Source organism: Lutra lutra, chromosome 11, assembly GCF_902655055.1.
Source record: "Lutra lutra chromosome 11, mLutLut1.2, whole genome shotgun sequence".
NCBI lineage: Eukaryota > Metazoa > Chordata > Mammalia > Carnivora > Mustelidae > Lutra > Lutra lutra.
The window spans coordinates 57,327,670-57,352,006 of record NC_062288.1 but is presented as its reverse complement, the minus strand read 5'-3'; the positions used below and the strand labels follow the sequence as shown (position 1 = coordinate 57,352,006).

The 24,337-nt window shown below is 41.7% G+C and overlaps 1 protein-coding gene across 7 annotated transcripts in view; it reads left to right on the top strand.

Moving 5' to 3' along the window:
* OSBPL3 (oxysterol binding protein like 3) overlaps positions 1–24,337 on the top strand; it is a 178,345-nt gene that overhangs the window by 138,690 nt on the left and 15,318 nt on the right. For all 7 annotated transcript variants that reach the window (XM_047694797.1, XM_047694800.1, XM_047694796.1 and 4 more), the window contains 5 exons: positions 2,617–2,751; positions 3,674–3,767; positions 8,163–8,413; positions 11,596–11,733; positions 21,367–21,430. In XM_047694797.1, coding sequence (XP_047550753.1) covers positions 2,617–2,751; positions 3,674–3,767; positions 8,163–8,413; positions 11,596–11,733; positions 21,367–21,430 — 682 coding nt within the window. The remainder of the gene's footprint in view (positions 1–2,616; positions 2,752–3,673; positions 3,768–8,162; positions 8,414–11,595; positions 11,734–21,366; positions 21,431–24,337) is intronic.

Here is a 24,337-nt window from a genome sequence, read left to right as displayed (position 1 = left end):
ATGATAATGTCTCATTATTTACAAAAGACATTTGCAAACATGTTCACCATCTTTACAAATTTGAAAACACTCTTAATTTCCAATACATAAAAGGGTCACTCTGTAACACCCATTTATAATAAAGTATTATCTATCAACTAAAGTTAGTGTCTCAAAAAACTAACAACCTGGGGAAAAGTTTATAATGTTAAATGAATATAGCAGATTATATAAAGACTATAGTGTGATCCCAGTATTTCAAACTTAAATCTATATATCCATATATAACATATACACATATGCATACACACACACACACACAAATATTTTAATATTAAAAAATATACCAACAGGCTAATAGGGGCCACATCTGGTTGATGAAGCTTTAAATAATACATATTTTATTTACATTTTTCTGTACTTTCTATTTTGAAGACGAACTACTTTTATCCTCAGGATAAATGTTTATTTTTTAAAAAATGATTGTGGTACAGTGTTTGGAGAAAGTTTTTAATATATATATATTATATATATATATGCACACACGCATACATATACACAATTATTTTAAAACAAAGCAAGACCAGATGTATAAAAAGGTTGGGAGAGAAATGTATCAAAATGCTTATAGTGGTTTTAGTGTGATAGGATTATGAGTGTTCCTCTCCTTCCCTTTTCTCTGTTTATCTTTTTTTCAATGTAAAAAATAGATAAACAACCATTCAGGCCTTCTAAACTTGTGGGGAGATTGTTGAACTGAACTGTCCAAATTGATATTTACAAGCATGGTCCTGTGTCTGTAGGGTAGTGTGCTGGGGCATGGGGCTGCTGTAGTCCCACTGAGTTTTCAGTGGGTATTAACAGGAAGTGTCTGGAGGGGTGGAATGCCAGAAGGGGCTAGGGCAAGGTGTATTATTTTCCCTGTTGATCAGCCCATCCTGATCCACTAGTCTAGAAGGAGGATGATAGAGAGTAATGAATTAATGAATAGAACAAGTAAATAAATCATTAGAGTCTTATATGGCAGTGGCACATCAAGACAGGAAGATCCTGTTGTTTCGGTGAGCACTGAAGGAGCTCAGTTATTCCCTATGACGTCTCCTCTTTTGAGGAGATGTGACTTTCCCTTGAAGGTAATAGCTGTGGTACTTGTTGATTCTAAAGTGATCTCTCTCAGGGCAGAGAAGAAGCTTGCTTTTCACAGGCTGTATAGATAGTAAAATAGGTAAGACCTTTGAATGACCAGGTATCTTATTTAGAAAGAATCCATGAGGAGGAGATAGCCATTTAAATGTGTTCCTGAAGCAAACATTCCACACAGGGACCACTTTGAAAATCTGCCATGGCCGCCTGTTATCGCATCCCCATCTTGGATATAATTTGTTTTTGAAACTGAAGAGGATAGCCTGAACTCATGAAAAAACTTATGGAAAAGACATAATCCACTTTTACTTTTGTTACCCAGATTATTCTGGGACTCATTTATCAGACGCACAATGATGCAGAAGCAGTTCCTTTATCTGCCCTGTGAGAAACGTAAGCTGGAGGGAAGTTCAGGGCAAAAGTCTTCTCCTAGGATTTGAAAGAATCTTCATCTTGTCCTTAGTCTGTTCTTATTCCTCAAGGTCCAATCAGGTGTCACTTCTTCTGTGAAGCCCTCCCTAAGCCAAAGCCCGAAACAGAATCTATCAATCTCACCTTCCTCTTCTCTTCTGTAGTACTTTCCGTTCCACAGTCTTGGTCTCCTGTGTTGGGGGCGTTCTCTGTGCCGCTCATTCAGGCCGGAAACCTTGTCTTATTCATCCTTCTATCTCCCCAAAGCCAGCATAGAGCAGTTGTTCAATTTGTTGAGTTGTATTGAATTTGCAGTTGCAAACTGACTAGAAAGCGCATTCCCAAACAAAGTATTTCGGTCCTTCCCAGAGGGAAGGTTTAGACCCAGCAAAGTCGGGAAGGGAGGGCCATGCAAGATGAGAAAATCATGATATGCCGAGGTGTTGTTTGTAGGGAGGCTTACAAAGGGGATTGGGAGTTTCCTTCCCTCTCAGAATCATTGTGTTAGAGAGAGACTGACAGAGTATTTATCTCATTCATCCATGAATAATGAATGATCTGCCACCAGGGGCACTTCTGGGGCAAAACACTGTATTTATCAAGGGATGCCGCAAAAGCAGCATGTTGGCCTCTGGGAGAGCGTGGTGGCAGAAGAAAGCACGTTGCCCGGAATCAGCCATGCAAGGACATACACTGAGTACAATTCTGAAGAAATTTTAGGATGAAAAGAAACATCCTGCAGTGGTAGAGAATAAGAGGATATGATTCAGAGAGTGTTGGAATTTTCCCCCTCTTGAATGAAGACTGACCTGGACAGTCTGCTTTGGCTTTGAGATTTGTTGCATGTACCTAAACAATGATAGTGCCTATGAAGTGAGGGGCCCATATGGGGGAGACCTTTGTTTCTCATTTTGTTTTGTGTGAGGCTTGCTTCTTCTCAACCTGGGAGCTGACCTCTGCTTTGAGCTGCTTGTTTGCATGCACCTGTGACCTTGTGTCTTGTGCAATGAAATCAGTTGTTTATTTTGCTTCTCTTGAGACTGTTTCTAATTACATGCAATTTTGCGTTTGTGTTTCAATTAGGAAAACTCCAGAGATGACAGCCGAGCTCTGGTCCATCAGCTTTCCAACGAGAGTAGACTCTCCATCACTGACTCCCTTTCCGAGTTTTTTGATGCACAGGAAGTTCTGTTATCTCCCAGCTCTTCAGAAAATGAGGTTTGAGCCCTGTTTTTAGTTAGGTGCCTCAAAATCTCTTTTGTTGCTTTACTTGTTCAGTAAATACCCATCTTTAGAAATATTTAACTCAATGGCCTCTTTCTACCATTACATTCTGAGAATCTTCCTCTAACTCCTACCCTAAAACACACAAAAAGATACAAGACCTGAGGGAAGAGGTTGCAAAAGTAGAAGGTGTTGGGTATTACCTCATTTCTGTTACTTGATTTGTTCTACCTCTTTTCAATTACTTGTTAATCATTTTAACTATTAGCTATTTGATAATGTAATTTATTTCTACCGCAGGGCCTGAAATTAGCATCTTGGGTTTTTTTTTAATCAGTGACTTTATCAATATTAATTTATAACATGCCATTATTATATTATGATAAATCTTGTAATATGGCTATTATAATAATTCATTTATAACATATAATAATATTGTCTTAAATTGATGCATAAAAATCTTACTTTCCTGGACAAGCAAGTATCGTAGTTGGCATTACTTTGTGAAAATGCAAATTGATAATTTTACCCCTTTAATATAGAAGTACTAATCTTATTTAATTTTCATAGAAGATTCTTTTCTTTCACAAATGGATAAAAGACAATTTAGAACTCATTCCGTGCAAACACATGTGTAAATGCAGTGTGAATTAATAAGAATTTCTGTAATATTATAGTTTCAAGTTAACTTATGCTTTCTTTGGGATAACTGGTCAAGAAAGTATAAACATTTTAATAACAGGTGTTTATCATGAACACCTTCTAGGCAGACTGGTGTATGGGTCTCTATGAAAACAAACCAAAATTATTTCTGGAGGTTTATAATGTGGGCTTCAAGATGTTTGATGATTTGGAGTAAAGGTGTGATGATAATCTGGTTTGTTTCTTACTCTAATGTATGTTTCTTTTCCCATAGATTTCTGAAGATGACTCCTATGTCAGTGACATAAGTGATAACCTTTCCTTAGACAATCTCAGTAATGACCTAGAAAATGAGAGACAGACCTTGGGTAAGATGTAAATTATTTGATATCTGAAAGCTTGGGTCTTCACAGAATACTAACAAGCATATACAGAGTATCTACTGCAGGCACTGAACTGTAACACATACTGTATAAGAAAAGATATGCTCCCTTCCCTTGAGGTTTATGTAATCTAGGTGGGAGACAGCACTCATGTGTGAAAACTGTATTCATTCAGGTTAATTTGTCTGCTCATAAAAATGTCTATTTTATAAAGTGAATGTATACCAATGATCATATAAATATCAAAAATTAGTCCAACAGATACCCCTGATATGGTTACATGTTCTCTCAGCAAACATATTAATATATAGCTTTTTTCCTTTAGGTACCTAGTGGTTTTCATGATTTCATGATTTAGGAATTCTATTATTTTATTATTTATTCTATTATTTATTTTTAAGATTTTATTTATTTATTTGAGAGAGAGAGCAAGCATGAGCAGGGTGAAGGGCAGAAGGAAAAGCAGACTACCCACTGAGCAGGAAGCCCATGGGGCTTGATCCTGGGACTCCAGGATCATGACCTAAGCTGAAGGTAGGCGCTTAACTGGCCGAGCCACCCAGGCTTCCCTCTAAGTGGTAATTTAGCCTCAGATTCTTCAAGGTAACACATTTAAAAGTAATAACAACAAAAAAAAGTAAAAGTAACTGCTACCTCCTAGAGGGGAGGATGGGGCTGTCAAGGTGTCCTGAGATATTCCTTTATTCCTGCTTGGTCCCAAGAGCAAAGTGATGCCCAAGTAATGTTCCTTTGTACCATGGGATACCCGGAGTGTCTCCCCAAACAGTCCCAATGTAGGAGCTGAAGAAGCAGACTGACATCTGTTTAGGAAGGTGTCAGCCCTCTGGACAGTTCTCTGCATGGATCCTGTACCATCAGATGTTTGCAGTCCTGGTACTCAGTACGTGTTGGGGTCTTGAGGTTTGTCTGTATCACACATGGGGCACCACCTCTTTTCATATCTATCCAGAGGAGAGGGACCATGTCAGTGCTTTTTCTGTGTTGGTGCTTCCCAGGTTAGTAAGTATGTGTGAATTACAATGATGACGAGTTGCCCTCTGAAGGCCAAAGAGCCTAATCTCTGGGGACCATGAAAAAGGCAGGTAATTTTACCATTTTCTAGCAGAACATCCTTTTAGCATCAGACCTGCTAGAAGTTTGATGCTCATTACACTCTATCTTGCTTGAAATGTTCCTGGAGAGATGAACCCTTTGGTGGACAAGTCTGAGAACCAGTTGTTCAAAGGAGAAAGCCAATAATATGGGAGCTATTTGTTTTTCTAGAAAAACAAGGAGGTGAATTGAAAAAGAGATGAAGAAACATCACATTCCCTTGACACACAGCTCACACACTAAAATGGCACTTTCGCCATGCATGAGGACAACAGACAAACGCTGAAGCCCTCATTCTCTTTGAGGCCTTGGGGAGGGGCCAAGGGGAGTGCAAGGCTATAAGGTTCAGGGGTTATAGTTGGAAATGGAAGAATTGTCCCAGAATGTAGGACCACAGCTGTGCTGAGCTGACATCAGCCAGGAAAAGCATTGAAGCTAGGGCTGGTTCACTCCATCCTGTTCCACAGCCATTTTGCTGGAATGCTGACCAACACATTGCCTTGGCTTGAACAAACACTGGGCCAAAACCAGCTTTCTTCTTCAGCAGTATTTAGAAGTAAAAATAGGTGTCTTCCAGTTTAACTGTCTCCACTGAAGATTAAACTTCTAAACCTCAGTACTCTACTGAAAAGACTGGATGTAGAAATAACATGTGCATCGTATGACACACTTTTGCCTACAAAATGAAATAGGGATTGAATCCAGTTCTTGATAATTTAAGACAGGAGAATTTTTCTGAGCCCATAGGAAAGGCTAGATATTTAGAGTGCTTCCTGTTGATTTTTTTCCTCCCCAAATCAGGAGGTAAATATTAGGATCCCCTGTCACTATGATGGGTGTTGTGGGAGGTTCCGGGCTTAGGAATATGGATTCATGACCAAATTCTCTTGGTTAACCTCAGCTCTCCCATTCACTGGTACTGTGTTCTAGGGCAAATTACTTAAGAGATGATATATGTAAAGTATACATAAAAATATGTAAGGTAATATATGTAAAATGCTTGAAGACCTGCTGCTCCAGAGTAAAAACTAGATACTAGTTATTTGTTGATAATAGTCGTCATGTAGTGTTGTTTCAAAATCTAGGTTAGTGTAATCAGAGAAAATATTTTGAGATGATGTGGAAAACTTTTCTTAAAAATTACTTTTATTTGCAGCTATTTACTTGGGTAAATCAGATTTTTGCTTATGTCAAGCAATTAAATTCAACAATTAATTGGATTCTTAGGTTACTATGAGACTGCAAAGTATGATCCCAGTTTCATACTTTTCTGTTTATCAAAGCAGCCTCTTTATTCAGAGCTATTGGCTTTACAATGAGTAAATGTTAAATATTTCTTTTTAATAGATAAATATATGCAGATAAAATGCCCCTTTCTCATATGTTGGTGAGATTTTGTTTGAAAATAGGCTCAGTTGGGATGGGAAAAGAATGTCAGAGCCTGAGCCAATGCAAGTGTCACAAAGGAAAAGACTGGTAGATGCAGGTGTTTGTTTCATCAATGAACCACATGGACTAAATTTAAAGATAAATGCCAAACAGCGATTTGATTGTAAAACAACTATAAAAAGAAAGAAATATATCCTGGTTAGAAATAGGAAAGCAGACAATTCAGGAAAGAAGTATTTATGAAAGCATTCCAAATCACCCTAGGAATTTTTTTAATGAAGATTGAAACAAGGAAATAACACTGTCCAAATTTCAAAAATTTGCCAAAAATTGAAAACAAATGATGATAATCCTGGAAAGGTCTCAAGAGATGGACACCCATGTGCTGCTGGTAAATAGGAAATTGATGGCAGCGTTTTTGAGGAGCCATCTGATCCTATAAATCAAATGTCTAAAAATGTTTATAGTCTTGGACATAGTAATTGCATGTCTACATATCCGAAGCAAATACTCAGAAATATAATCAAATCTTAAGAATATAAATAGTCACTAGTGGATTTTTTTTTTGCCTCATAGCAAAACATTGAAACAAATCTATAAGTCCAATAATAGAGGAATGATTTAGTAGATTATGGCATATTCATAGCATGGAATTTCTTTTACAGTCATTATAAATAATATTTTAGAAAAATATTAAATAACATGGAAAAATAATTAAGGGAATAAGCAGAACATAAAACTAGATGTGCTATATGAGCTCTGTGGTTGGAGAAAATACTACGTGAAAATATTCCAAAATATAAACAGCTACTACTTTTAGGTAGTAAGATTAATGGAAGACTTTTATTTTCATTACCATTTTTTTCTGTAATAAACAATTATTGTTATCAGAATTTGAAGAGGTATTTAAAGGCTTTAGAGTTTTTAATCAGGTATGCCTGGGTGGCTCCGTTGGTTAAGCAACTGCCTTTGGCTCAGGTCATGATCCCAGGGTCCTGGTATGGAGACAGCATTGGCTCCCTGCTTCTCCTTCTTCCACTCCCCTGGCTTGTGCTGTCTATCTCTCTCTCTCTTTTTTTCAAATAAATAAATAAAATAATAAAATCTTAAAAAAAAAAAAAAGATTGTCTTTAAAAAAACAGAGTTTGTAGTGCTTTCTAAAAATTAGAAGAGTCGGTGTGCCTGGGTGGCTCAGTGGGTTAAAACCTCTGCCTTCCGCTCAGGTCATGATCCCAGGGATCATGGGATCGAGCCCCTCATCCCGCTTGCTGCTCATCAGGGAGCCTGCTTCCCTTCCTCTCTATCTGCTTGCTTCTCTGCCTACTTGTGATATCTGTTTGTCAAATAAATAAATAAAATCTTTGAAAAATAAAAATTAAAAAAATTGGAAGAGTTTAGGAACATCTGGGTCGTTCAATTGGTTAGGCATCTGACTCGATTTCTGCTCAGGTGTTGATCTTTGGGTCAGGAATTCAAGCCCCCTGTCAGGCTCCACTCTGGGCATGGAGACTTCTTAAAAAAATTAAAAAATAAAAATAAAAAACCTGAAGAGTTTAAAAGTATAGATAGTAACTGCTACGAGCATAGAAATCCAGTTTCCAGTTTTACCCTAAATATATTTAAGCTTTGTGGCACTGGCTTCTGAGTAAGGGACTTGAAGACCTCCCTGTGAATAAAGTCTGTAGGTTTTAGCGCACGTCATTTTCGGTGCTTAATCGAGCTCTGCGGCATTCTTTTCATTTTCTGGCTTTCAGTCGTAGATAACTGAGATTAACAGTAGAATCGAGTACTTGCTGGGTCAGGTTTTTATTTCTGTGGTTTTTTTAAGTAATAGAATAAAAAGTCCTCTAGAAACCACGGGGCTGAATTCCTTTTCAGGGCCTGTGCTCGAAAGCGGCGGAGAAGCCAAGTCCAAGCGAAGAACTTGCTTGCCGGCACCGTGCCCCAGCGCCAGTGCTGTCAGCCTGTGGAACATCCTGCGGAATAACATCGGGAAGGACCTGTCCAAAGTGGCCATGCCCGTGGAGCTGAACGAGCCCTTGAACACGCTGCAGCGGCTGTGCGAGGAGCTCGAGTACAGCGAGCTCCTGGACAAGGCCGCCCAGATCCCCAACGCCTTGGAAAGGATGGTGAGGAGTTAACCTTCCCGCTGGGTGGTCCTGTCGTCCCCTGCAGCCCCCCAACCTGGCCGCCCCCAGGCCCTTCCCACGGCCAAGCAGAGCTAAGCCGGGCTGAGCCAGAGCTCTGGACGCGCCTCTGCGCATCGTCTGGATTCTTCTGCGGATGGGTCCCTGTCTCGCCAGCCTCTAGTTCCCCTGTGCCTAGCGGTTTGCAGTCATGTGTCAGGAGTTGGCATTTGGTGGGGAACTTCTCTGTGACGGTGCCTCTGGGTAGTTCAGCTCTGAGGTGTCACGCTTCCTTTTTCTCCAGAACCTTCCAAGGGATTGTCCCAATATGCCTGACTGGAAACCATATTTTGAAGGCTGTCTACATGTTTATTTTTTACTATCCTGGGTGGACAGAATTTAATTTCTCAAGCTGTTTTTCCTGTCCAGGGTATATTTCCCTTGAGAATGCTTTGTTTATTCTTGGAATGGTCCCACAATCAACTAGATTTTTGAAAATAACATTCATAGTGGAGTCTTTTACATAAGAAAGATGATTGTTCCAACCCTACTCTGATGCTATAGAGTAAGTTAAAAAAAGAAAAGGAAAGAAAAAAAAGGCTTATCTTAGAACAATTCGCCTTCTGTTCTTTACTCAGTATTACTTCTGATCAAGTGATGGGCTGGTCAGTGAACGGTTCCCCAGGTGTTTCTCATCTTTCCCCTGTCTTGTGGGGTGGAGAGAATGGACCCTGGTGGTCTGGTGACGGCCAAATCAGCCCTCTCTGTGACTAGCTGACATTGACATTGTTCTTTGACATTGAGTGTCCCTTCCTCTCTCGGCTCCCTCATATGTTACCTGCTTTCATGGTAAGGTCATTGTTGGTATGGGTGGCTGGACCTCAGTGTCTTCCCCCGAATGCAATCTCTGTGCTGGGCATTTGCTCATGGGCTAAATTGGAGTTGGCACACCTCCCTGGGCTTTGTGGACCTGACCCTAAGTCATTCTCTCGCTGATGGAGGACATCATTCTTTTCTAAATTCTGAGTGTTTCCTAGTTTTGACCCTTACTGAAACTTCTTTACATTAGTGATTTGAAGATGAAGGGGCATGGATGCCCCTTCATCTTCTGTGGATGAAGAGAGCTATGGACAAGAGATGCATCCCACTGTTCCACGGTCTCCAGGGACTTCTCTGTCAAAGAGACTTTCTTGATAACTAATGATAATAAGACTAAGAAAAAAGCTGCTCTGTGTTTTTTATCTTCTTTGTTATTCTTTCCTAGAGAATTTCTGCTGAACAAAGGGAGGCAGATGGCTTCTAAAGCAAGTGTGGGAAGTCAACATTTGTAGACAGCTCTTTTCTTAAAAGACTGACTTTAAAGATGAAAATATTCTTCATGGTGTTTCATTCTTATAGAAATTTAGAGACTCTTAGAGTGTCAGCTGATTGATTGGTGGACTTGACCTTGAGAAGGACTTTGAGGGAAGGCTTTGCGTTCCACTACAATGCACCTGGAAGGGAAAGGACAGGAAGGCATTGCACAAGAACCATAGCTGTGGGTTGTTCACTGCTCTGTAGGTCTGCTCATGCCCCTGCATGGGATCCCTCTCAGGTCACTGGCCTAAGAGGGGGATGCTTCCGTGTGCCTGCTCCCTCACTCCCTTCTCCCCCCAGCATTAGGAATGACACCAGATTCTGTTACATTTTAAATTGTGCCGGTGAGAGGCGCCTGGGTGGCTCAGTGGGTTGGGCCGCTGCCTTCGGCTCAGGTCATGATCTCAGGGTCCTGGGATCGAGCCCCGCATCGGGCTCTCTGCTCGGCGGGGAGCCTGCTTCCTCCTCTCTCTCTGCCTGCCTTTCTGCCTGCTTGTGATCTCTCTCTGTCAAATAAATAAATAAAATCTTTAAAAATAAATAAAAATAAATTGTGCCGGTGATTCAGGCTTTATTCAACATTCCATATAGACAGCGTGAGCTTCCTGTTTAACAGGTAACCAATATGTGGGGATGCAAAGAGAGGCACAGATCCCCAGATTTCCAGAACAAAGACAGAATTGAGCAAACTGAATTGATTTTTATAAGCCACCAGATGCTCTACAGTATTCTGTAGTGTGAGTGGAAAAGTGGGTCCTATATGCAAAAGGCTTAAGAAAAGTAATGTGACTAGTGAACGTTTATGAAAGGGCTCAGCTTTCTCCCCCAGTATAAGAAACCTCCTGGAATGTGCTGGGAAGGGGAGGCCTTGAGATTGTTACTCACTGGTAGAAAGGGGAAGTTGCTATCACTACCTAGGTTCAATGTTCTGTACTCGCCCCTCCCCAAAAAAGACTAGAAAAATAATGTGTCTTTTTGGTGGCCTGAAAGGAGAACTAATAAAAATGCTGAGAGCGTCACAGAGAGTGCTTATTTCATGTTTATCTATAGCCTGTCCTGCCTTTGCCTTTTGATTTTTCATTTTTCCTCCCAGAAAAGCCAGATTCTTTCAAAGGCACTGTGTCCTGTCCTGTGGTTTGTTACAGAAAACTCAGGAAATTGCTATCACAGATTTTCTTTTTTTTTTTTTAAAGATTTTATTTATTTATTTGACAGACGGAGATCACAGAGAGGCAGAGAGAGAGGAGAAAGCAGGCTCCCCGCTGAGCTGAGAGCCCGATGTGGGGCTTGACCCCAGGACCCTGGGATCATGACCTGAGCCAAAGGCAGAGGCTTTAACCCAGTGAGCCACCCAGGCGCCCCACAGATTTTCTTTTGTCGGAATGAGTTTGTAGGTTTCCACGGTATCTAGTTAGGAATGGTTGCTTTTCCTGAATTCTGAAGGGAGTTTGGCTCCTTTAATGTTTTTTTCTCTCTCCTTCCTGAGAATTAGGATTATTATCAGGTTAGAGCTACTGGACTTGGCTGAACAGCTCAAGAACAGAGGAGCTCACTTGATAAATATCATCCTCTTGAAAGCCTCTACCAACTGACATTAGGACAGATGGGCCATTTGCAAATGTTTGCTTTGTCTCTGGGCCAAAATGAACTTTATTTAAACCTGCCACTTTAAACCAAAGTTGGTTTGGTTGTCTCTAAACCAGAGATAAATTGTTGGCTTTCCAAAATAAACCATCAAGGGAGAAATTTGTTGTGTTTATGTCTTTGTTTGTTTAAAAAAATGTTTGTTTGTTAAAGAAATAATAAAGTTCTTTTCTCCCTCTCCTCAGGTGTACGTGGCCGCCTTTGCTGTCTCGGCATATGCGTCTAGCTACTTCCGAGCTGGGAGCAAGCCCTTTAATCCTGTTCTCGGAGAAACGTATGAGTGTATCCGTGAGGACAAAGGCTTCCAGTTTTTTTCAGAGCAGGTGGCTATCTACCCTTTTTGTTTGTTGTGTACCCCTTTATATCGGCTTGCACTGAAGGAGTCACTCACGCCTTCCATTACATGTGCTTTTGAAATATTTATTGTCTGCCTTTCTCGGGCTTTAAAGCAACCGAGATAATTACAGTGCATTTACACATAAAGGGAAAGAACCATTTCCCTTCCACTGAAACCTGACCACCCCCGTGAGCAGGAAGGCAGCGCCCGCCTTTGACAGCAGGCATCCACAGTGCCCTCTGTGTAAAGCCATAGGGAGACAGATTTTCAAAGGGTGAATCATTTGCCCAAACTGATCTAAAGATTTAAAGTGTACACCCTTACTCATTGACCTTGTCCTTCTGGGGTATGAACGTCATTATGGAAATGGGTAGCACCAAAGAAAGACATCGTTCTTGATTTTATTTAAGAGGAATCATTCATTCATGTATTTATTCATTCAATCAATCAATAACTATTTCTTGAGTGTGTAAAACCTACCCAGCATTGTTCCAGGTGCGGGGAGACGGCAGTGGGATGGGGGCTGGGGGCCGGCAATGCCTGTTTTCATCTGATGGGTGGACATACTTGTAGCCTGCATTCCTTGAAGTTCGTTGAGACTTTCCCACATAAGCATTAGAAGATAACAGTATTCGAGAAGAAAGAGCAGGGTCTCTGGGGTCAGCCTGGGTTCAAATCTCAACTCTGACTCTCACCAGGTTTGTAACCCTGGGTAAATCGCTTAACCTCTCTATGCCTCAGTTTCCTCTTTAAAGCGGAAATAATGACAGTGGTTACAGACCTCAGATGGCTTTGTAATGATTAATTGAGATACTCTCGACCACGGGCTCGGCATGGTGTCGTACATGGAGGATGAAGTGTGATAGGAGTGTTTGTGGTCGTGATTGATACGTGACACCATGGTTTGGAATAGTGGGATACTGGAACATCCTGAGTATCTGTTGGTAAGGAATTGTTTAGCTGAAATAGGATGTCTTAATACTGAAAATAAAAGAGACTCCTCTCACCTCTAGTTAAGACAACAACCCAACATGTCCACCCTCCGCATATCCCTAAATGTTAGCCTGGGAGCATTAAACACATTTGCTTCTGTACATTTCTCTCCTCCCAGTTCTTGGAAAACTGAGGGAAAATGGGTGGGACACTAGCATGTTATTTTCCTTCCTGTTATCTTGCTCTGCCTCCTTTGTCAATGGATTTTCATCCTGCAGGTAGAAGTGGAAAGGCCTGTAGCTGAGGGACTTAGAAGGCTGGTGCTGGTCTTCATTGTCAAGGACAAGCAGTGTTCTCCAAGATTCAAAGGCAAAGGGATATACCACAATCCCAAAGTACATTTTTAGTAGGTTTCCAGTTAGAAGCTAAAACAAATTAAATATGGATATCGAGGAAGTGAGAGTTAAATCAGTAGTTAAAAGGAAAAGATAATTCTATTCAAATTCAACTGGGTTATTTAAATACCAAAGCTAAAATGGAATGGGAATAAATGAAAATGTGATTTGGTTACCATGGCATTATAGGCACTCATGTGAGGAAATAACGGCCCGAAATAGCCCAGACTACAGCAGACAGTCAGGACAGGATGAATGGTGTAAGGAAAGAGTAGTAACGTGGGCTTCACGTGAAGCTGAGCTTCCATCCCATGAGCCCCCGGCGGGGGGACCTGCTTGCGCACCTCCAATGGTGGCACGGAGCGAGAAAACAGAGCTGCTGGACGTGTGTGTACAAAAACAGAAAGAGCATTACATAACTCAGTCTGTGGTTCCATGAAATGGAACTGAGAGAGAGAGATCTGGTCATTGTTAGCAGTATAGGGTGTGCAGGTGTAATGGAGACCTGCTTTCATACCCTAACCCCAGCACTTCTTCTGTGTGTGGCCTTGGATAAGCTACTTAAACTTTCTGAGCCTCAACAGCGTCTTTCTCTCTAAAACAGGAATTATAATGCTGAACCCCTAGGCTGCCGTATGGCTCGGGCGAAGGGCTACACTGAGGTATAAAATACTCCCACTGAAGACAGTGAACGTTCTGCACTTGGCTGTTGCTCTCATCTTGAGGGCAAATTTTTGAAAATGCTTTTTACTGCGCCATGTTAAAAATAGTAAATAAGGTGTATAATTCAAGGGGTTTGAAGCAGGCAGACTGTCCCTGGCGAGTCTCTAACAGACAGTCAGCCATGTGGGTTCACCAGTCCCCATCATGCTGGGGCCCCATCATCTGCCTGGAATTTAAGCCTCAGGGCCTCAGAGAGCTGGTTCTTTGAGGATACCCAGGAACGGAAGAGTCTCTCAAGGACAGAGTCGCCTTAGCTAAGCCTTTAAGAAACCAATCTATAAACTAGAACGCTATTCTGTGCATTTGCTGTAAAGAGTAGGCCTGACCTGGGGACCCACAGGTTTTGGTCACAAGACCAGGCATCCCTCTCCCCATACACAGATGACTTGGGAACCAGAATTTCATCACCGGGTGAGCGTAGAATGAGAAGGAGAGGAGGCTGTTGAATTCAAGGTGCTCAGCTGCCCGCGGCCCCAGGAGTGGTAGGGGTTTAGGGCAGGGCCCCCGGGAGACACATCAGCTCAGCCTCCTGCGCTCCCTCTCCCAGCCTCGTTTATGCCGACCCGCTGACTCACTGAGCACAAAGACCGTCTATGTCTAATTTCTTAGACACACTGACAGAGCACGCTGGGCTGCTTGGTGGGTTGCATGTTGGTACCTGCCAGCGTGGCTCTTCCTGCTCCTGGCCCGGGAGATGTTCTGCCTTGAGGGAGACAGCACGCGGCTCCCAGCAATGCATTGTGTGCGGGCGCTACACGTCGGCTTTCAGAGCTCGGGGCCTGCTTTGCCTTCTGGTACCTCTCTACAGCGAGTCTCGTGTACTGAATGTAAGCTGGGTAGGACTCCCAAACTAGTACTTTTGGGTGGGATTTTACTCTAACAAGGATGCTGACGGAACTCACTTACCCCAGTGAAAGGAAACTAGGGTAACTCGGCTCTTCTGTGGAGTTTTCGAGATTTGAAAAGCTACATCTATCCTTCACTCCAAGCCTTTGAACGGTGTTGTTCTGTGGTTTGGGTGGGGATGTGGTTGTTCAAAGTGGTCAGTGGCTGAAGACACTGAAATAATTGCTTCTTCACAGAATTTGGCCTCATACCAGCTTGCTCCTCTGTGTCATCTCTCACCCCAAAGACCCCAAAATGCCCCATCAAAATGACTCATGCGGTCAGAAACCAGAGGAAGCACTTGGCTGCTTAAAATTTTCCTCACAACAATGAACAGTTAGGTTCAGAGTCCTTTGTGCTTTTCACACTCGCACAGACTCTTTCTTGATTTTCAAAATACCCACACCCGCTGTGTGGCTGGTGAGGTGAGGATGAGTCAGAGGCAGGGAAACTGATGCCTGGAGCATTCGCCTCTCCCAGTGCCCACTGTTTCCCTACAGTGGCCTCCCTCCCTCACCTGTCTTGGGGTCTCTCGTAGGTGTAGTTACTGTGCTGCCAGGGTCATTGGCTTCTGGTGAGAAAAAAGCGCTCCATATGCTGATCAGACTCTGGGACTTGGCCTGCCCTTGTCACTTAGACCAAACGCAGGTAGGACTTTGTGCCCAGCTCCCATTGTGCTCTGGGGCGTGACCTTTGTGAATAAGCAACATTCGGGAGTAAATCATAAACATTCCTGTCCTGCGTTCCACCCTCCGGATGTACCACCTTCTCTGGGGAGGACTTTGATGTGCCATGAACTGTGTGATTCAGCCTTGGCCGTCTAAATAAGCTTGGAAAAGGGGGAATTCAGACAGGACTTCCTTTTTCTCCTCAGGGATCAAGTGTCCTACCGACAGGTTCTTCCTGACTTGGTTCTCCTGCCGCCTGGCAGACAGCTAAGCAGCTGGCTTGGAGCGTCATCAGAGACGGGGTTCAGTGAGACTGGTTCAGAAAACTGATTTCAGTTAGCGCTGCTTCTGTTTGTAGACCTTTGGGAAAGGTCTGGTATCTAAAGGCTGTGCAGTTAAGCTATTACCTAAAAGATCATTCCTGGTGATCTGGAACTTCAGTTCTCGGATGACTGTTGGGGCCATTCTAACCATTTACTCTCCCTGGATCCCCTCCCCCAGCCACGTGCTGTTTAGAGTTTAGGACTGAAAAGTTAAATGGAGTTATTGGCAGTCACTAACCCATAAAGGACTCAAATGAAGTCTTTTTTTTCCCCTTTGCTCCCTGGCCTCGGCCCTCCTTGCTTTTCTGTTACTCATCACGAGAACTATGAACATACATTCTTGGACGGACTTATAAATACCATGCTTATCACTTGTCTCCCTGCGTGCTCACTCACAATAAAATAGCTCTTTTATCTATTAGCAGGCAGAGTTTGTCACTACTAATTAAAGTGGCATCTTATTTAAAGAGGTTTTCAGAAGGGAAATTCAGGCTGTTCAAAGAGAACTAACGATGGATCAAATCCAAGGCTGCTAAACCAGTGTTCTCCACTTCTGGGTCAAGTGTTTTAATATGTGTTTTGTTTCTGCTTTTGAAAAGAAGCCATAGGCTTGTCAAACAAAGTGATGAATCCTGAACATGCAGGAAGAGAAAATAATTGGCAACTGCCTTCTCCCCCCAAAATCAGGCCAGCAACTTTGGCATCATCCTTAATAGCGTTTTCTTAGAATCCATATCCTATTGATCAGCAAATCCTGGGGTCTTCCTTCAGAAGCCTTCCTTCCACAGCCAGCAATTTTCACTGGCTCCCCCACTGGTGTTGGCCTCCAAGCCCAAACCAAGGTAATCAATGACTAGGATCATTGCAGTAGACTCATTAGCTGGTCTCTTGTTTCCATAGCCAGTTTCTCACCCAAAAGCCAGAGTGATTGCTTCAAAACAGGAGCAACACCTGCTCAACACCCTCCAATGATTTCCCCTGTCACTTGGAATAAAATCCAAAGTCCTGGCCATGGCCCCACAAAGCCTTCTCCCCTCCCCACCAAGATACTAGCCCCGGAGAGGATACCTCTCCCACCTCTACTCATTCAGTGTCAGCTGCACTGGCCTTCTGCCTCTCTTAAAACATACAGAGCGTTGGCTAGCCCTCAGCAGTGCTCGTGTCCTCTCCCTCTGATGCACTTCTCCTGGTTTTCCATGCGGTGCACTTCCTTATTTCTCCTAGCCCCAGAGGATTTCATGGTAGAGTGTCCTGCCCCTACTGCCCTGTCTGGAATAGCACTCCCATTTACCATCCTCCCATCCTCATGTCTTGCATTCTTCTCCTTAACACCTGTTACTACTGACAAATTTCTTTATCTATATTATCTATTTCTTTATTTCCTTATCTATCTCGCCCACTTCTGCACCAGAATGCTTTCTATTCCCAGGGATTAGGAAAGCTCCGGACACATCAGAGGCAGTCAGTGAACGATGAACACTCCTGCGCCTGCATGATTTCTCACCTGGCATTCGTCCTCTCTCCTACAAGCTGTCCTTTGAGGTTGGAGGCGAGCCAGGGACTAGGTAGACTCTATAGTTAGGTCTTCGGGCAGCTGCAGAAGTGATGTATTTAAGGGAGACTCTTCTAAATCTGAAAAAGATATACTCACAAATATGCAAATATTAAAATATACTCTTTCCCCATCTGCTTCTCCCCATACCACTCACCTCTTATATAAAAGTACATTTAAAACAAATAAAAAATGTCAGGTCAGGGTAAGAAAGTCTTGAGAGATACAAATAAATGACAGGAATTCTCAACTAGTAGGGGAACTCACTGACTTTGGGCTTGTAGAAAGAAAGCTACATAAAAATACCTGAACAGTAAGGACCATATATACTAAATTCCCGAATGTTTGGGGATCTTTACCAGTTAGAGATTGCTCTGATTTGGGATGGAGAGGAAGAAGCAGAGAGGGATGCTAGAAATCCGTCTAAACTGGAGTTACCCTGTAAGCTGACAGACACTGTCTCCTTCAGGGCTGGGTCAGTTCAGACTCAAAATCAAATAACTTTCTGAGTTACATCTGGGTTAAGATGTAACGAGAATAGAAACTCAACCAAATCTAACACTAAGGTTATATTGTGCTCATCATTCTCTGTTCCAGTAGATTTTAGAAAGATTGCCGTCAACAAAAATTAAGTCATGAGCCTTGAATTACCCCCTTTCAATGGGCCTTCGAGTTCGTCAAAGTCTTAGTATAATCTTTTCCCAATTGGCTGACATCCGCTGGTGCTGGGATTTGAAGAGACACTGAGAATTAGATTTAGAGAAGTCAGTTGTGAAGTCAGAGAGACCCTCAGACCTCATTTTACAATGACATAAATGAGACTCAGAGAAATTGGAAGTTCAGACTCAGAAGATTCTTTGTCTAAATATCCATGCAATGGGATCTTAACTGTGTGTGGAGGCTTTGGGGAGGACCAGAGCCCAGTTTTGAAAGTGGCCATAGAGACACAGCCGGGACATAAAGGAAAACACTGGATTTGAAATCAGAGGACCTTGATTTAAAGCCATCCCCAATTAACCATGTAGCATTGGAGAGGTTCTTTGTTTCCTAATGTATAAAATAAGACTAATGAAGACATGAGGTCAAGGTCACCATGATGACTAAATGGAAATACTACTCATGAAAAATGGCTAAATTTTAGTCCCTGCCCACTTCATACCAGCATAAGATCCTATAATTTCATGTGTCATCTTTTTGTTTGCAAAATCAGTGGTATGAGCCTTATCTTATAGATGAGGTAACTCAGGCCCAAAGACTTAAAAACTTGCTCAAGGCCCTTCAGCCATTAGATGACGTTGCCAAGTTAAGACCTGCGTCTCTGGGGCTCCAGAAGCCCTCCCTCATTCCCTGATGCTAGTGCGGCACACGGCACATGCTCCAGAAATGTTTCATGAATAAATACCTGTTGTAAGAAAATATATCCATGAAAAAAATCAGACCTCACTTCAATTTTCCTGGGAAGCTTTGTAAACTTCTTAAAAGCAATGTGCACCAAATAAATCACTCCCAAAGGCCCTTTTAAGCCAGAAAAAAAATAAGCATGATCATTGATATTTGACCATTGAGATTTATTCGTTCAGAAAACCAATTTTGAACCCACATAAAGGTCTTCTGCTAAGCACTGATTCATGTGTCTGACACAATAGTTTTAAAAGGTCAAAGTTGCATTTTTATGGGTGTGTATAGATTTTATGGTATGATAGGGCTTCTTTTATAGTTCATGTGGATAGTATATTTATCCCAGTTTTATGGGATTTAAAATTATTACAGAAGAGATTTACAGTTTGTATATACTGTACTTTGCTTTGATGTTTAATGTTTGTAGCCAGATTTGGCCACACCTATGAAATGCCACATTCTTTTTTTTTTTTTTAAGATTTTATTTATTTATTTGACAGAGAGAGATCACAAGCAGGCAGAGAGGCAGGCAGAGAGAGAGGAGGAAGCAGGCTCCCCGCTGAGCAGAGAGCCCGATGCAGGGCTCGATCCCAGGACCCTGAGATCATGACCTGAGCCGAAGGCAGCGGCTTAACCCACTGAGCCACCCAGGCGCCCCGAAATGCCACATTCTTAATCAAGACTGCAAACCCTACATTTTTTACCACATTGTTTATGTGGGAATGACTATGATCTACTTTTAATTATCTACTTTAAAATATGCCTACGTTCTGGGGGAAGGGGAACGTTCCATAGCTCCTCACCTGCTGCACTGGGGAGTAGGTGGGGGGAGCGGAGGAAGAAATAGGGTGCAGGTTGTCTTCCCTGATTTAGTTTTATATGATCCCAATGTAGTAGTTAACTCCACTATTTTCATTGAGAGCTGTTGGGGGAGGAAGGGGGAACAGGAATGCCTCATTTTGTGACATTAATTATCTCCAAGGAGTTCAATGACAAAAAGACAATGAAGGCCAGAAGAAGACTTAGGCTTCTAAACCCTGCTAAAAGTTAATATTGCCCTAAAAAATCCCATAGGGGGTACCTGGGTGGCCCAATCGTTAAGCACCTGCCTTTGGCTCAGGTCATGATCCTGGGGTCCTGGGTTCAAACCCCACATTGGGGCTCAGGCCTGTTGCTCCCTCACCTTCTGCCTGCCATTCTACCTACTCGCGCTTTCTCTCAATCTCTCTGTTGGAGGAAAAAAAAAGTTTAAAAAAAAAAAAGAAAATCCCATAGGCACAGAGAGGGGCTACATTCTTAAGAGGCCTGTGGGAATGAAAACCATCTAAGGGGTAGCAAATTTGCCTCTCCTACCTCATATCAGATCTGGCATTTATGTTCCTTGAGACCTGAAAGATGCATGGACTATTGAAATCTTTGTCTCTACTTTTCTTCAGGTCAAGTTGGTAAAGTTGAAATTCCGTCAGTTACATATGCATGCAGAACGACTCTGTACTAGCCTATCCTATCCCAGAGTTCGCCGAAGGAACAGGCCCATACAAGTGGTTTTCAGACCCTGTTTCTCATTACAGCTGAGGGTCCAGGGCAAGGCGAGTGACTGGAGATGGGTCACCTCCCCACTGAAAACCACTGATGTAAACCTAAAGTGCTGAGGTTTACGTCTGTTTCTTTCCTGTCGGTGTGTTTGGGAAGCACTGCTGAATTTTTCTGATGTTGGTCTCTTGGGTAATAGACAGGCGTTAATTAGGCTAGATGCTCTAAATGTAAGATACTTGCTAAGAACCAGCTAAGTCAGACAAACTTTGAAACACTGCTGATAGCATTTGTCTGATTTCACTGGTCCTGAACTGTAATTGTAATATGTACACTGCTCACTTGCCTCGAGTTACTAAGGAAATGAGGAAACCCAGCTCGGGAGCTGGGTTTTCTCTTTAACTTCTTCATTAGTGAACAGCACAGAAGGAATGACCCCAGTGACAAAACCCAGAGAAATGTGCAACTGTCTCCATTGTGGGGAATTCTCTTTCCTGGAACAAAATTACATATTTACTCAAGATTTTTTTTATCTTGACAGAAAATGAATTAGATGTTTTCCTTAGCAGTTGACTAACATTTCTTCAATAATTGTTTGGCTCTTTTATATAGAAACATTGTTCTTGGGGTGTCTGGGTGGCTCAGTTGGTTAGGCGACTGCCTTCAGCTCAACTCATGATCCTGGAGTCTGAGGATCAAGTTCCACATCGGACTCCCTGCTGAGCAGGGAGTCTGCTTCTCCTTTGGCCTCCCCCCCACACCGTGCTCTCTCTCTCTCTCTCACATTCTCTCTCTCTCAAATAAATAAATAAAATTTTAAAAAATAAACATTATTCTTTTAAAAATTTTCTTGAACCAGTCTTTTTTTTTTTTTTTACGATTTTATTTATTTGAGAGAGACCCTGCTTTTGTTCTTACATCTTTCAAAACGTGTCTCTATCCCCAACATTTACCTCTTGGCTGTTTTTCCTGTACTTCGGGAGGCTTCCATGCACCTGATTTCTTCTCAGTCCTCAGCAAGATGAGCAAATTGGGGCTGGCTGTATGAGGAGCGCCCTCTTGAGGACCAACTTGTTGAAGGAAAACTGAAGTTTTCATTCACTTAGACACTGTACATTGTCTCACCTCTCAGGGCAAGGGCGAAGGAACGGATTTCATGAGACACAAAAGTGAACTAATTTTTTGTTTTCTGGCCTTTGTTTCCATCAGGTCAGCCACCATCCACCTATCTCTGCATGTCATGCTGAGTCTGGAAATTTTGTTTTCTGGCAAGGTAATGTGCTCATATATTTGGCCTGCATCACTTTTTGTAATGTTCTAGAGCTATTTTATTCAAGAACTACTGCAGGTGCTTATGAAGATCACAGGTAGGCCCTGGACTTGGGTCTTGTTTTATGGATCTACACCACTTGGCATTCTTGCCTGTCACCCCTGAACAATTTCCAACACCTGTCTACTTCATAATTAAGGATTCAGGAAGATAATCTAGTTGTTCCCTTAAAAAAAAAAAAAATTCTCCATCTGTGTCTGGGCCACCACCACTTATTCCTGTAACTTTTTCTCTAATTCCACAGCCACTTGAAATGTCTTGTGTATTCAAGAGACACTAAATATTTATAGGTATTTATCAGAGTTTAGACAACAGGGTTCTTCTTGCTTTTGAAAAGTTTTGATTTTATTTCTAAACAGTACATTTTAGATTGCTGATTTTTTTTTAGTTTGGCAGTTGTCTCCGTTTGTATTTTGGATTTGGGAGGAGGGTGAATTGTTTTGAAGAGTAAGTAAGACTGCAAATATTTTCTGAATGGATTAATTAATTTTGTTAACATATATTTATTCGAAGGGCAAGGAAAATTTGAGCATCCTGGTTTTTCAAACAATGAGCACACACATCAAACTTGAAAGCATTTTTCTCTGTCAACAGTGATGACACTTGATTTACTCCTTTGCCATTAAAAAAAGCTCCTTCCCCCACCCCACTTCCCAGCCAACCAGTTTCTTTCTCTGGAGACAATATTACCAGTTTAGGGTACAAGTACTATAGTACTTTTTCTGAATCTTCTAAACTATTAAAGTTTAGAAGTGAAGCTTGATTAGAAACACCTCTAACTTTCACTGAAACCCTCTGGGAATAATTCTTATAATATCTCTAACCTTCTAATTGCTAAATGTCTTTGACCCTGTAAGCCCTTTATTATTATTTTTAAGTTACAGATAATATGGATTTTCTCCAATTAGTTTCTGTGTGCTCCTTACCTTACATGACAGTTTTCTCCTTAGCCCTCTTCTTTTCTTCCTCATCAGCCTTTTCCTGGGCAATCTCACCTATTCGCATAGACTCACAACTCCCAAATCTTGCTTTTTAAATCAATCTGACATTTCTCTACCTTTTAACCAGCTTGTTTAGGCCATTTACATTTATTATCATTATTGATGTAGATGGATTTAAATGTGGCCTCTTAGTATTTGTCGTCTGTTGTTATCTGTTCTTTGCTCCCCTTTTTTTTCTGTCTTCTTTTGAACTGAGTACTTTCTATGATTCCATCCTATTTCCTTTGTAGACTTCTTAGCTATACCTTTTTGTTTCATTTTTTAAGTTATTCCTTTAGGCTTTATATTATATATGTTTAATATATCGTAAGTCTATCTTCAAGTAATAATATGCCACTTACATATAAGAAACTTACACATATACTTCCATTTCCCCTCTCTTAACCTTTGTAACTATTGCAGAAGTAATGTTTATTTATGTATGTTATAAACCCCACAATATATCATTACTGTTTTTGCTTTAAACAACAATTATTGGGTGCCTGGGTGGCTCAGTGGGTTAAGCCTCTGCCTTGGCCTCAGGTCATGATCTCAGGTCCTGGGATCGAGCCCAGCTTCCCCCGCTCTCTCTGCCTACTTGTGATCTCTTTCTCTGTCAAATAAATAAATAAAATCTTTAAAAAAAAAACAAAAACAATGATTATCTTTTTTGGGGGGTAACAACTTTATCAAGATGTAATTTGTATATTATACAATTCACCTAATTAAATGGTATATATAATTCAGTGATTTTTGATATATTCACAAAATTTTCTGATTATCATGACAATCAATTTAAGAACATTTTTATCACACCAGAGGTGCCTACGTGGCTCAATTAGTTGATCATCTGGCTCTTGATTTTGGCTCATATCATGATGTCAGGGTCATCGGATTGAGCCCTATGTTGGGCTCTTATGTTCAGTGTGTGGTATGTTGAGATTCTCTCTCATCCTCTCCCTCTGCCCCTCCCCCTGTTTGAGCTCTATTAATAAATGAATGAATGAACAAATGAATGAATGAAATTCTAAAAAAAAAAAAAAGAGAACATTTTTATCACTCAAAAAAAAAAAAAAAAAAAAAGGGACGCCTGGGTGGCTCAGTGGGTTAAAGCCTCTGCCTTTGGCTCAGATCATGATCTCAGGGTCCTGGGATCAGGCCCCATGTCGGACTCTCTGCTCCATGGGGAGCCTGCTTCCTCATCTCTCTCTCTCTCTGCCTGCCTCTCTGCCTACTTGTGATCTCTGTCTGTCAAATAGATAAATAAAATCTTTGGAAAAAAAAAAAACACCCTTTAGCTAATACCTATTCCCACCACAAATTCCAATTTCCATCAGCCTCTTCCATCCTTAGGCAACCCCTTACCTACTTTCTATCTCTATAGATTTGCCTATTCTGGATATTTTATGTAAGTGAAATCATATATATGTGGCTAGGGGCTGCCTGGTCCCAGCCCTATCCCTCTCCTGGTTCATGGCCATGGCCCCCTACTGGCCTCCCTACTTTCACCATGGCTCCCCCATGGTCTACGTATTGTCATGCAACAGTCTGTGGGATCACCTGTCTATGCCACCCTTTTTCTATCCTTTTTAAAAATTCTATTTCTATTCTAGTCTCTCATTTTTAAAGATATTTATTTGAGAGAAAGAAATTGAGAGAGAGAGCAATCATGAGCAAGGGGGAAGGGTAGAAGAAGAAGCAGGATCCCCACTGAGCAGGGAGCCCGATGCGGGACTTGATCCCAGGACCCCAAGATCATGACCTGAGCCAAAGGCAGACAAGCTTAACTGACTGAGCCATGCTCTACTCTATTCTTCTTCTGTTTTTCTCCTTGTTGGTGCCACCATTTATGCAAGTGAGACAGATATGA